Here is a 13,227-nt window from a genome sequence, read left to right as displayed (position 1 = left end):
TGGCCAAGTGGGTCACAGACGACCTGATCCTGGCTGAGGCTTCAAGAGCATGTTGGAGACACTTCCGTGTGGACTAGAGAGAGACCGATCACACAGTTCCTACCTCTGACCCCAGAGGCTCCCTGGACTGTCGGCAGAGGGAGGTCTGGAGGGTGGACCAACCCAGCCGGGAGATGCGTTGACAGCGGGGCGGGTATATACACATGAGATGGAGATTGGAGGGGAGTGGGTGGCGGCGGCCCGTGGGACCCTGCGGTTGGGCCTTCACTTTTGAGTTTGAGTCCCTCAGACTAGGATGGCCCTTATTTTACCTGACATCTCGTGTTTTTGTTTGTTTTGAGACAGGGTCTACAAGGCCCTGGCTGCCCTGGAACTCTAGCAGACTAGGCTGGCCTCAGACTCAGAGATCTGCTTGCCAGGGCCTGGGGTTAAGGTGTGGACTACCTTGCTCAGCATTTTTTTTTTTTCCTTCCCTCTTAAGACATCAGAAGAGGGAATAGGGTCCCTTGGGTCTGGAGTTGTGAGCTGCCATGTGAGTGCTGGGCACGAGAGTCCTCTGGAGGAGCAGCTGGTGCTCAAGCACTGAGGCACTTCTAGCCCAGCCGTCGGTCTCTCTCCCTCTCTCTCTCTCCTCTCGGACTATTACCACTTATTTTGGGGATAGCACAGGCTGGCCTTGAACTTGCTATGTAGCCGAGGATGACCGTGCATTCTTGATGCCCCCTCACTTCAAGAGCTGAGATTACAGATGTGTATCAACACAACTGGCCTTTTCTTCTTTGAGAGAGGTGGGCTCTTGCTGTGGAGTCCAGGCTGGCCTTGAACTCTCAGGGATCCTCCTGTCCCAGCCTCAGAGTGCTGGGATTACAAGCTGAAGCCATTACACCTGGCAAAAACCAGGGTCTCACAGTGTAGCCCTCGGTAGCCTGGAACTTCCTGTTTCTAGCAGGCTGGCTTAGAACTCAGAGACCCACCTGGCGTGCATTACCCCGCAGACCTAGTTTTCTTTTCTTTCTTTCTTTCTTTCTTTCTTTCTTTCTTTCTTTCTTTCTTTCTCTCTCTCTCTCTCTCTCTCTCTCTCTCTCTCTCTCTCTCTCTCTCTCTCTCTCTCTCTCTTTCTCTTTCTTTCTCTAACCAGCACAATCCTACATCCCGAGGGTCAGATGTCTGGATGCTGAAGAAAAGCTGTAAGGCTGGCCAGTGTATCTGTGCAGCAGGGTGTGATGTGTATTAGGAGGGAGCCCGCATGATTTCCAGGCAGCTCCCTGTGAGCACACCAGCCATTTCTATGAAACGTTTATTTCCTTTGAAACCTCCTGAAACATGCCAGAAATCTCAAGACAGGGATGGGCTTGGGGTGGGGGGAGACAATAAAGAATGATAAGAAATCCAAATGGAACAAATCAACGTGGGGAAAAAAAGCCTGCTGCTATCTCCAGCCATCAGACAGAACATCAACCTCAATTAAATAGTTATTTTTTTTTTGCAGAAATTCTTACAAAAATAATAGAACAAAACCAAAAATTATAATTTACAATTGTCAATGTACATGATTAGGTCCCCAAAATGATTTGAATGATCTGAAGATGCGAGGAGACACACTAAAGAGGCAGATGAAGGAAGGAAGGGAGGGGGGGGAGGGCAGGCTCCAGGTCGGGGTCTGAGGGAAGGGAGAGGAGCAGGGCTGGAGAACCCTTTAGGAGGGGATCAGGAGAGGAGGGACATCACAGTAGTTGGCCAGGGCTGAGGACACTGGGTAGTCTGGTCTGCCGCCATCACCCCACGGTGGGTGAAGGACATGACAGGCTGCTCCCTCATAACCCAGGGTTCCCAGGGCCAGAGGCGGGTCATAGGGAGCTGTGGGTACCCGTCTGCCCTCCAGCCTGGCACGTCTGGAGTGGAGTGCCTGTTGTGTGTGGTCTCAGAGCCCTTTCTGAGAGGTCATGGGCCCAAAGAGGTGAAGGGTCCCGGGCTGAGGGCTGGGCCATCTAGCTCTGGGTCCAGTCCATGCTGCCAACTTCTCCCTGCCTGCCAGCCCCACGTCCCTCTGGGTTCTCACACTGACCCCCAGTCCGTGGGGACATGTCTTGACCCTGGGGTTGGGGAATCCACAGATCGTGGCCATTCAAACTTGTTCTGGCACAACTCTACATGAAAAAATAAATATATATATATATTCTTTTCTGTTTGTTTTTAAAGAAGAAAGAAAGGGGAATTTGTGTTTCCTGGGTGAGCAGCAGAGACCCAGACTGAGCTGCCCCTTATTGCCTTTGGAGAGTCAGCGTCTCTGGGGGTTGCACTGAGTGCTCCCCGGGGAGCACAGTGAGTGTGTCTGGTGGCCGCTGGGGCTGGAGTGTGGCCAGGGAGACTTGAAAAAGAGGAGAGGGCCAGACAGGTGAAGGCTGCGCTTCAGCCCTGCCCTGGGGCTCCGTGCTGCCTCTGGGGCGGGAGGCAATGCCTAGCTGTGCTGGGGAGGAGCCCACGGCGGCCGCATCAGTAGCCGGATCAGAGGAGCCCGTGGCTGCTGGAGAGGAGCTGGTAGAAAAAGGTCGTAGAAACAGTCTTCACTGTACAAACAGGGTTTCTCAAAGGAGTGGGTCTGGATGCGAGGGGTTCCTGTCCATTCTGGGGCCCCAGGAAAATAATTTAAACTCTATGAAAGTGCTCCTGGTTTCTGTATGGAAGGGGGACTCAGGGTGATGTCCATGCTGTCTGGAGCCAGCGCACTGGGGAAGGACAGAGGAGCCCTGGACCATCAGGGAGTGGGGGACGAAAGGGCCCATTCTGTTCCAGTTCTCATGCAGGGGCTCCTGGGCCCTCCCGCCGTCACAGCTCCGGGCAGCTGGGTCCTAGGAACAGGCTCCTGGGGGCCTGCTGGGGGCCGCAGGGAGCAGATGAGAAGGGCCTGAGGCCAGCCAAGCTGGCTCATGGCGCCTGGGGCTCCTGAGTGGCGGGGCGGAGCCGTGGGTGCGGGGCTGTGGCTGGATGACCAGAAGCCCACTGCCTGCCAGCCAGGGGAGGCCCAGGGCCCTCAGAGTTCTTTCTTCTCCCGGCTGAAGAGCTCGGCGAACTTGCGGAGCTGCTCGCTGGCGGCCTGCGACTCCTCTTGCAATCGCTGGTTGTTCTGCCGCAGGCTGGCCACCTCCGACTGCAGCACCACCTTGTCCTGCCTCTCCTGGGGGCAGAAGGGCTGGGTTAGCCATGCCAAGGTGCTCACAGCAGTGCACACAACAGGAACGGATCCCAGCTACGGGGCCAGAGAGGCCCAGCTGCAAGGGGTCAAATCCCGACTCGGTTTCTCCAGATGGGCAGCCCTGGGCGGGTTACTTCATGTCCTGGCCTCAACCCTGCCAGGCGGTTTGGAAAGCCTTTGAAGCAGTTTATCTGTTTAGACAGGGTCTTACTATGTAGCTCAGGCTGACTTCAAATTTGCAATCCTCTGGTCTCGGCCTCCCCATCACTGGGACCGCAGGCGCACACCACCGCTCACGGTCTGAGGTAATCATCCGATATGTTATCTATCGCCCCACCCCACCCCCACAGCCGCCAAGCCTTCGGGAGGGCTGTCACCCCTGGAAGGAAAAGCCAAGCCTTCGGGAGGGCTGTCACCCCTGGAAGGAAAAGCCAAGCCTCACCACAGCGAGGTTGCCTGAGCAGCTCTGCTCTCCTGAGGGTGATAAGACACCCTAAGGCAGGGAGTGCCCAGGCCACACGGCATTAAGTATTGGGGTGGGGATCTGAACTAGGGTCTGGTTTCTGTATTGAGGACTTACTGCTGAGGCGCTGCTGTTTCCTGCCTTGAATTACCCCAAATATTTAAGCAAGTAAAGCCTTCTCCAATCTTGTTTCTCCTCACCCCTCCACACTCTTGGATGGGCACAGAGATGCAACAGATACAGCTGGAATGTCCTTAGTGTCTGTCCTTCCACACAGAACTAGCTGTGTAGTCCAGGCTGTCCTGGGACTCGCTCTGTAGCCCAGGCTGGCCTCCAACTCACAGATCTGCCTGCTCTGTCTCCCAAGTGCTGGGATTAAAGGCGCATGCTACCACCGCCGGGCAGGACTATCTTTAAAATGTCATGATGCCAGGTGTGGAGGCACGTCTGTAATCCCAGCAATGGGGAATCTGAGGCAGGAGGATTAGGGCTCTTCTGGACTATTTCTTACTAAAGTTATTGGCTTTGTCTTGTGTGCTAGTCAGTTTACAAACTACTTACTATTTATCTTTTTACCTTATTTTCTTATTTAGGTACGTGTGTATGTATAGGTGTGTGTACAAATGCATGTGTGTTGGGGAGAGGGTGCCAGGTGTCCTCCTCTATCAATCTCCACCTGTTTCTTTGAGGCAAGATCTCTCTCTTAACCCGAGGCTATGAGTTCCTTGGATTGGCTGGCAGCCAGCAACTGTGACCCTCCAGTCTCTGCCCCACACAGGCTCGGGTTACAGGCATGTGAGATGCCTGGCTTATTATATAGATGCTATGAGACCTAACTAAAATTCTTATCTTAATAAGAATTGGCTGCAGACTTCTGCTGCGTGAGTGACCTATAATCTATACTACCATTCTCCCTTTGATGGCCCCCATTTATATTTATAATTTAAAGATCTGATCTCATGTATCTCAGGCTGACTACAAATTCACTATGTAGCTGAGGACGACCCTGAATTTCTGATTCTCCTGCCTCCATGACCTGAGTGCTGGGGTTACCAGCATCCAGTGCAGGCAATGCTGGGAATGGAAAGGCTAGAGTCTTCTGCATGCTGGACAAGCACTCTACCAACCGAGCTACAAGTCAGGTCTCTCTATGCTTGCTAGACTTCCCAGTCTCCTTGTGACCATTGCGGGGGGGGGGGGGGGGGGGGGGGGGGAGCGCGTCCGCCTCACCTTCTGCAGGTCTGTGTGCAGTTGCTTCAGCATGGCCTCCAGCTGGTACACCTTGCCTGTCAGGTCCAGGGGTGGCTCCTCACTGGAAAGACAAGGGATCATCAGCTCTGAGGCCCGCCAGCCTCTGAGGAGGGCTCCCCCTCACAGCTGGAGAGACTTGGGGTACAGGCCCTCTGGTCTCCGGTGAGCCTTCACCTTCCTGAAAGCCCAGGGCTGCAAGCACAGACGAGCAGCTCTGTGGGGAAGCCAGAGACAGTCCCCTTCGCACCCTTGGACCAGGCTATCTGTGGATGTTGGAGGAGGAAGCACCAGGCCAGGACTGGGTGAGGGCTGCCCGAACTAGGCATCTGCCCCCAAGAAGGGGTGTGTGACTTTGGGGAGAACTCCTTGGTGTACTCATGAGATATGAAGAACTCACTCAAGCTGTTATCTAGTTAGCAGTGTAGACTGAGCCCGTCCCAAGCTCAGAAAGTCCGCGGTGGGCCAATGGACAACAGCACCATCAGTGAGGATGGAACCCAGGCCACTTCACTCCAGTGTGTCAGTCTCACAGACCTTCCAGCCGCCTGTAAAGCCGCCACATGGCTGCTACCGAACAGGAAGCCCAGGCTGAGGCAGAGGACGCCGTCCACCCGAGTGCTGGGGCTGGGACCCACTGCCTGGGTTCTAGCTGTGGGTTCCAGCTGTGGGGAGTTTTCCGGCCCCACGTCTGCCCGGCACTGTGGAAGCGGGTGGTACTTCCTTGCATAGAACTGAGGCTAAAGATGCTTCGGGCTCTTATACTTGGAGGGGTTTGGGGGAAGGGCTGTGGAGGAGAGGCTGCTGGGCCCTCCTACCTCTCCTCCTCTTTTCCTCCCCTCCCTGGTCCTCATCTCAGGGAGCTCCAGGTACACAGGGAGGTGGGAGGGCAAAGTGCAGGAGTGGGCCCAAGGGCCACAGGTCCCCAAGGCCTCTTGAACACCTGTTTGCTGTAACTACGGAGGCCCACACTTCTGATGGCAGTCAAGACCAACTAAGGTCTAAAGATAAAAAATATATACCAAAATTTTCCTCAAAAGATGCTTCCGGTAACACTAAGCGCTGTGCAGGTCTGTGGCAAGCAGAGCCTTGTGGGCAGCATGTGCAGATGCTGGGAGTGCCCTGCTAAGTCCCCTGTGGGCAGCACGGTCCTTAAGGCTTTCTCTGCCCGCTTTCCCTTTCTGTTGAGTATGCGCACTCAGATTCACTGCATTCAGTTGGAGGAGCCGGTGAGATGACAGAGGGCCCTGTCTCCTTGTTGTGGAGATGTGCCTTGCCATTCATGGGATGCTGAGATGTCTGTATATGCCCAGCAGTGTAAAGAGGGTGAAATGTGATATCAGGGGCCAGTCTGCATCACTGGAGGAGCCAGAGGAGGGGATCAAGCAACAGACAGATGGAGATGGGAGGTAGAGAGCTGGGGGGCTGGGGCATGCTCGGGAGCAGGGTTCAAGGTTGGAAGTAGGATGGATCCTAGGTAAGGGCAGAGTCGACCTGGCCACCGCTGGTCCCCAGGGCATGGCTGGTATAACAACTCTAGCCATCAGACAAGGGACAAAGGGACCTCCTGCCCTGGGAGCAAAGGGGTGACCTGAAGCACCCCCACCCCTCTTTGTGCAGACATGCTGCTGCCTGCTGGACCCTCGGGTGATGGACCCCAGTGTTTCCACAGAAACTCACCTCATGGTGGGGGTTGTCCTAGGAGTCTGGGGGCCCCGCTCCAGGCTCAGGTGGCTGTGGACAGGACTGTGTGCGGGAGGGATATCTGGGCTCAGGGCTGGGTCATTCAGTGAGAAGAGAGAGACCGCTCGTTGCACTGCCGGGGAACGAGAGAGGAGGGACTGAGCTCTTCTGGGTGGGGCAAGGCGGCCTCAGCATCTTCCTGCAAACCCGGTCTCCATCCGACGCCCGCCTGCTGACCCCTCGGAGGCAGGGTCTCATTTTGTAGCCCAGGTTGGCCTTGAACTCAGTGATTCTCCTGTCTCAGCCTGTTGGATGCTTGGATTTCAGGCATGAGCTACCACGTTTGGCTTTTCTTTTTTGATTCAGGGTGTCATTGTGTGCTCAGGCTGGCCTCAAAACCCTGGTAACCCTCCTGTTTCAGCCGTCTGGGTGCTGTGATTATAGATGTGTGCATCACACCTGGCTCCCTAAAGTTATCTGTGCTGTTCTGATGGTGTCTTCCTTTCTTTTGGTCTTTTTTTTTTTTTTTTTTTTTTTTTGGTTTTTCGAGATAGGGTTTCTCTGTGTAGCTTTGCGCCTTTCCTGGAGCTCACTTGGTAGCCCAGGCTGGCCTTGAACTCACAGAGATCCACCTGGCTCTGCCTCCCGAGTGCTGGGATTAAAGGCGTGCGCCACCAACGCCCGGCTCTTTTGGTCTTTTTGAGACAGGGTTTCTCTGTGTAGCCCTGACTGTCCTGGAACTCACTCTGTAGACCAGGCTGGCCTCGAACTCAGAGATCCTCCTGCTTCTGCCTCTAGAGTGTTGGGATTAAAGGCATGAACACCACACCCAGCTTTTTCTTTCTTTCTTTTTATGTTTTTTGAGACAAGGTTTCTCTGTGTAGTTTTGGTGCCTGTCCTGGATCTCCCTCTGTAGACCAGGCTGGCCTCGAACTCACAGAGATCCGCCTAGCTCTGGCTCTGCCTCCCGAGTGTTGGGATTAAAGGCATGCGCCACTGGCTCTCAGCCCTTTTTTAATTAAATGTGCATGTGTGCGTGTACGTGTGTATGTGTATGCCTGTGGAACCAGAGAGTGTATCAGATTCCCCTGGAGGAGGAATTACATGTGGATGTGAGCTACCCAGAGTGGGTGCTGGGAACCAAATTCAGATTCTCTGGAAGAGTAGCAAGTTTTCTTAATCAGTAAGCCATTTCTCCAGCCCAGAATCCAAAGATTTTAAACAGGATCTTGCTATGTAGCTCAGGCAGGCTCCTGAGACTCAGAGAGCACAGCCTCCCAAGGCCCTCCTGTGTTTTTCCTGGTTCTCAGGTCTGGGGCTGAATATCCAAAAGCCTTCAGAAACTCACAAGAACTATTAAAGCTCATACTACAGTGTAAGTATATCATATCTATTCTAGGCAGGGGCTCTACCACTGAGCCACACCCCAGCCCCTCACTGGGGGATTCTAAGCAGATGATCTACCACTGAGCCACACCCCAGCCCCTCACTGGGGGATTCTAGGCAGGGGCTCTACCACTGAGCCACACCCCAGCCCCTCACTGGGGGATTCTAGGCAGGGGCTCTACCACTGAGCCACACCCCAGCCCCTCACTGGGGGATTCTAGGCAGGGCCTCTACCACTGAGCCACACCCCAGCCCCTCACTGGAGGATTCTAGGCAGGGGCTCTACCACTGAGCCACACCCCAGCCCCTCACTGGGGGATTCTAGGCAGGGGCTCCACCACTGAGCCACACCCCAGCCCCTCACTGGGGGATTCTAGGCAGGGGCTCTACCACTGAGCCACACCCCAGCCCCTCACTGGGGGTTCTAGGCAGGGCTCTACCACTGAGCCACACCCCAGCCCCTCACTGGGGGTTCTAGGCAGGGCTCTAATACTGTTCATCTCTGTACTGCAGTGGTTCGTGAGCACTTTTAATGAGTACAAATTCATCTAATACAACGTGTGGGGCAGAGAGATACTTTATAGATGAACAAGTGAGGCATGAGGGGTTAACGGCTTGTCACTAAGCTCCTCACAGGCAAAGCTGGGGATCACACGTGGGCGGCAGGCTCTGGTTTCCTTGGTACCCAGTTGGTACTTCCTCTGCTGGGAGCCAGCCAGCTGAGCTCCATGTTTTTTAGGTCTGGTCCTGTCCCCACTGCTCACTCCCTCCCAAAGTCAAGGATCCAAGTACTTCTTGACCTGACACTGTGACACTGCCAGGTAGTGGGGACATCGAGCCTGATGCCTGGGGATACTGCTAGGTGGTACACACCTAGCACCATTAAAAAAAAAAAAGTAAAATGAAAACAACCCACGGAAGTCCCATTTTAAATCAAAACCGTTGTTGCTTCCCTATGACCCTTCAGATAGAGGTTGGCAGGAATGATATCTACCTAGTTCACACAGGTCATGTGATGATGTAATCCAGGTTGGGCTGAGAGGCTGCGTATTCGCCAGGTCAGGCGTGAGGCCACGTCCCTGGAATCCTAGCACTGGAGAGGCTGAGGCAGGAGGGCCAGACTGAGGTCAGGCTGGGGAGTTCTAAGTTGGGCATAATGGCATACATCTGTAATTCTAGTACTTGGTAGATGGATACAGGAAGGAACAAGGCCAGCCTGGGCTACATGAGACCTATCTAAAACAAATGAATAAACCCATTCATTCAACTGTTCATTCAGCATTGGGGATTAAACCCAGGGTGGTGGCGGCACACATGTCTTTAATCCCAGCACTTGGGAGGCAGAGGCAGTTGGATCTCTGTCAGTTCGAGGCCAGCCTGGTCTATAGGGCGAGTTCTAGGACAGCCAGGACTACACAGAGAAACCCTGTCTCAAAAAACCAAACCAGACCAACCAAGCAAAAAACAACGCAGGGTCTTCCACAGGAGCGTTTAACCAGCGTGCTGAACCGCAGCCCACAAATCCCATCTGCGTCGGGCACCCGGGCTGCACACCCAGCTTACTGCTACAGCGAAGGTGGCCATGGGCCGAGGCTCCGGCCAGGACGTTAGTGCACAGGAGAGTACGGTTCCCCCCATGTAAGGTTTGTGTCTTTCTTCTGGACTGCTTGCGGAGGTGGGGATGTGATGCCAGAGCTCTACCAGCAACCTGTGACAGACAGGGTGAGCCCCTACAAACAGCAGGGTGGTGGGCTAGCACTCTGGGTCCTACTCAGTCTGCCGAATTCAGACTGTCACCTGTAGTTTGCCTGCTCAACTAGGACTCTTTTTTTTTTTTTTTTTTTTTGAGACAGGATCTCTCTTTTTTTTTTTTTTAAAAAAAAAAGATTTATTTATCTGTTATGTATACAGTATTCTGCCTGCATGTGTCCCTGCAGGCCAGAAGAGGGCACCAGATCTCATTACAGGTGGTTGTGAGCCACCATGTGGGTGCTGGGAATTGAACTCAGGACCTCTGGGAGAGCAGTCAGTGCTCTTAACCACTGAGCCATCTCTCCAGCCCAGAGATAGGGTCTCTCTACATAGCCCCGGCTATCTTGAAACTTGTTTTATAGATCAGGTTATCATGTTTGACCTTTTTATTTTTTGAGATGGGTCCTATGTGGCCTTCAATAGGGCACTGTTTGTGGAGGGCTTGCTCTGGGGCCACCTTTTTTGGGGGGGTGGGGTAGGGTGGGGAGGTTCAAGACAGGGTTTCTCTGTGTAGCCCTGGCCGTCCTGGAACTCAATGTGTAGACCAGGCTGGCCTCGAACTCAGAGATCCGCCTGCTTCTGCCTCCTGAGTGCTGGGATTACAGATATGCGCCACCACTACCATGCTGCTGTGGGTCCACTTTTCCATATGCAGTGTTTCCTAAACCATTATGCAGTTGGTGAGGGACCTCCTTCGGTAGACCAGGAGTGGGGATCAGAGGAGGTCACCTGCTTTGGTTGCATGGTTAGCACATGAAAACACAAAGTTTTAACTGCACCCTGTGACTCTGGAACCCAGGTGTGAGGTCCAGCAGATTCACAGGGCCTCCAGCGATCCTCCCAGAACAGATGGCCACCGAGGCGACAGAACAGGGAGGCTGGGGGCCGGCTACCTACCTTCGTAGGCCTTGGCAGCGTTCACCAGGCTGGACCACTCAAGGCCGGTAGCCGTGTCTGGCAGTGGCATCATTCCAGGGTCAAGCCGTCGCAGGGGCCGGTCCCGTCCATCAGCCAGTGAGAGCTCCGAGGTTGAGATGGCCGCTACGTGGGAAAACGTGGAGACACGAGGTGACTGAGCATGACAGTGTGGGAGGGACAGAAATACAGATATTCCACACTGTTCCCATGAGGTACACATGAGGCTGCAGCAGGCCCAGGGCACTGCGATGCTGCTGTCTGTGTGGCAGCTTTCTATATGGGACCAGGGGAGGAGTTCCTGAGTGGCCTTCCAGCAACGCTCTGCAGTGGGAGGTACCAGGGGAGACCCGAGAGAAAAGCTTTCCTATGGGACAGGTGGCATGAAGTCCCGGAGATTCACGAAACAACGAGCTATCTGTGGGGTGTCCTGAGGAATAGGGCTGAGGCAGAGTCTTGGGGCTAAAAGCCTCAGAACACCAAGGCAAGGACTGTGGGGCACCATGGCTGGATTAAAAATTTTGCTAGCTTTCTCGAGGCAAGGTTTCATTAGACTAAGCTGGCTTCGAATTCATGGTGTAGTCGAGGCTGACCCTGAACTCGGTCTGGCCCGAGCCTTCCTGCTTTCACCCCCTAAGTGCTAGGATACTAGGTGTGCTCCCCCATACTTGGCTACTGCAAGAAGGGATGAGATGGCACCCTTAAAAGAGTCCCAGAATTTCCTTTATCTCACCCCCCATAAAGTGGGAGACATACAGGGGGCTTCATGTCTAGACGATGTGGGGACACCCCTAAGCTGAAATCCTAGGCACAGAACACATCTAAACTGAAGACAGTCCGGATGGTGTGGTAGCGCACGCATTTAATCCCAGCACTTGGGAGGCAGAGGCAGGCGGATCTCTGAGTCTGGGGCCAGCCTGGGCTACACAGAGAGACCCCGTCTTGAAAAACCAAAAAAAGAAAAAAGTAAGGTATGCCACACATTTCCTAACTCTCAAGACCAGGCAGCACCCCCCACCCCCTCCCTCCAGTACACAGCACCCCCCACCCCCTCCCTCCAGTACACAGCACCCCCCATCTCCCTCCAGTACACAGCACCCCCCACCCCCCTCCCTCCAGTACACAGCACCCCCCACCCCCTCCCTCCAGTACACAGCACCCCCCACCTCCCTCCAGTACACAGCACCCCCCACCTCCCTCCAGTACACAGCACCCCCTACCCACCCCCCTCCAGTACACAGCACCCCCACCTCCCTCCAGTACACAGCACCCCCACCTCCCTCCCTCCAGTACACAGCACCCCCACCTCCCTCCAGTACACAGCACCCCCTACCCACCCCCTCCAGTACACAACACCCCCTACCTCCTCCAGAACACAGCACCCCCCCACCCCCCTCCAGTACACAGCACCCCCACCCCCCTCCAGTACACAGCACCCCCCACCCCCCTCCAGTACACAGCACCCCCACCCCCCTCCAGTACACAGCACCCCCTACCCACCCCCTCCAGTACACAGCACCCCCACCTCCCTCCAGTACACAGCACCCCCCCTCCCTCCAGTACACAGCACCCCCTACCTCCCTCCCTCCAGTACACAGCACCCCCTACCCCCTCCCTCCAGTACACAGCACCCCCTACCCCCTCCCTCCAGTACACAGCACCCCCTACCCACCCCCTCCAGTACACAGCACCCCCTACCCCCTCCCTCCAGTACACAGCACCCCCACCCCCTCCAGTACACAGCACCCCCACCTCCCTCCAGTACACAGCACCCCCACCCCCTCCAGTACACAGCACCCCCACCTCCCTCCAGTACACAGCACCCCCCATCCCCCTCCAGTACACAGCACCCCCCACCCCCCTCCAGTACACAGCACCCCCACCTCCCTCCAGTACACAGCACCCCCCACCCCCCTCCAGTACACAGCACCCCCCATCCCCCTCCAGTACACAGCACCCCCTACCCACCCCCTCCAGTACACAGCACCCCCTACCCACCTCCCTCCAGTACACAGCACCCCCACCTCCCTCCAGTACACAGCACCCCCCCTCCCTCCAGTACACAGCACCCCCTACCTCCCTCCCTCCAGTACACAGCACCCCCTACCCCCTCCCTCCAGTACACAGCACCCCCTACCCCCTCCCTCCAGTACACAGCACCCCCTACCCACCTCCCTCCAGTACACAGCACCCCCCCACCTCCCTCCAGTACACAGCACCCCCACCCCCTCCAGTACACAGCACCCCCCACCCCCTCCAGTACACAGCACCCCCACCCCCTCCAGTACACACCCCCCTCCTTGCCATTTCTAGCAGGAGGAGTTATGGAAGGTGGCCAGGAGTGATGGCTCCTGCCTAAACCCCAGCACTATGCATTCAGGAAGCTGAGGCAGGAGGATCTCTGTAAGTTCCAGGCCAGCTTGGTCTACATAGTGAGTCCCAGGTCAGCCAGGGCTGCATAGTGACACTCGGTCTCAAATCAATCCACCACCCAATACTAAAACAGCCAGCCAGCCAGCCTCCAGCGTGTGTGGATGGGGCTGGCTGCCGCCAGCAGGGTTGTAGCTGCTGCTTGTCAGGCGTGAGG

At 55.4% G+C, this 13,227-nt stretch overlaps 1 protein-coding gene across 2 annotated transcripts in view; it reads right to left on the bottom strand.

The window, feature by feature from the left end:
• Positions 1 to 1,283: 1,283 nt before the first annotated feature.
• Sipa1l3 (signal induced proliferation associated 1 like 3) overlaps positions 1,284 to 13,227 on the bottom strand; it is a 101,698-nt gene continuing 89,754 nt past the window's right edge. For both annotated transcript variants that reach the window (XM_006982004.4, XM_076577974.1), the window contains exons 18-21: positions 10,623 to 10,766; positions 6,585 to 6,720; positions 4,887 to 4,968; positions 1,284 to 3,175 (exon numbers count right to left, since the gene is read on the bottom strand). In XM_006982004.4, coding sequence (XP_006982066.1) covers positions 3,032 to 3,175; positions 4,887 to 4,968; positions 6,585 to 6,720; positions 10,623 to 10,766 — 506 coding nt within the window. In that variant the 3' untranslated portion in view covers positions 1,284 to 3,031. The remainder of the gene's footprint in view (positions 3,176 to 4,886; positions 4,969 to 6,584; positions 6,721 to 10,622; positions 10,767 to 13,227) is intronic.

Source organism: Peromyscus maniculatus, chromosome 1 (assembly GCF_049852395.1).
Source record: "Peromyscus maniculatus bairdii isolate BWxNUB_F1_BW_parent chromosome 1, HU_Pman_BW_mat_3.1, whole genome shotgun sequence".
NCBI lineage: Eukaryota > Metazoa > Chordata > Mammalia > Rodentia > Cricetidae > Peromyscus > Peromyscus maniculatus.
Note: the sequence above shows the minus strand (reverse complement) of the source record. Positions and strands in the feature narration are given on the sequence as shown.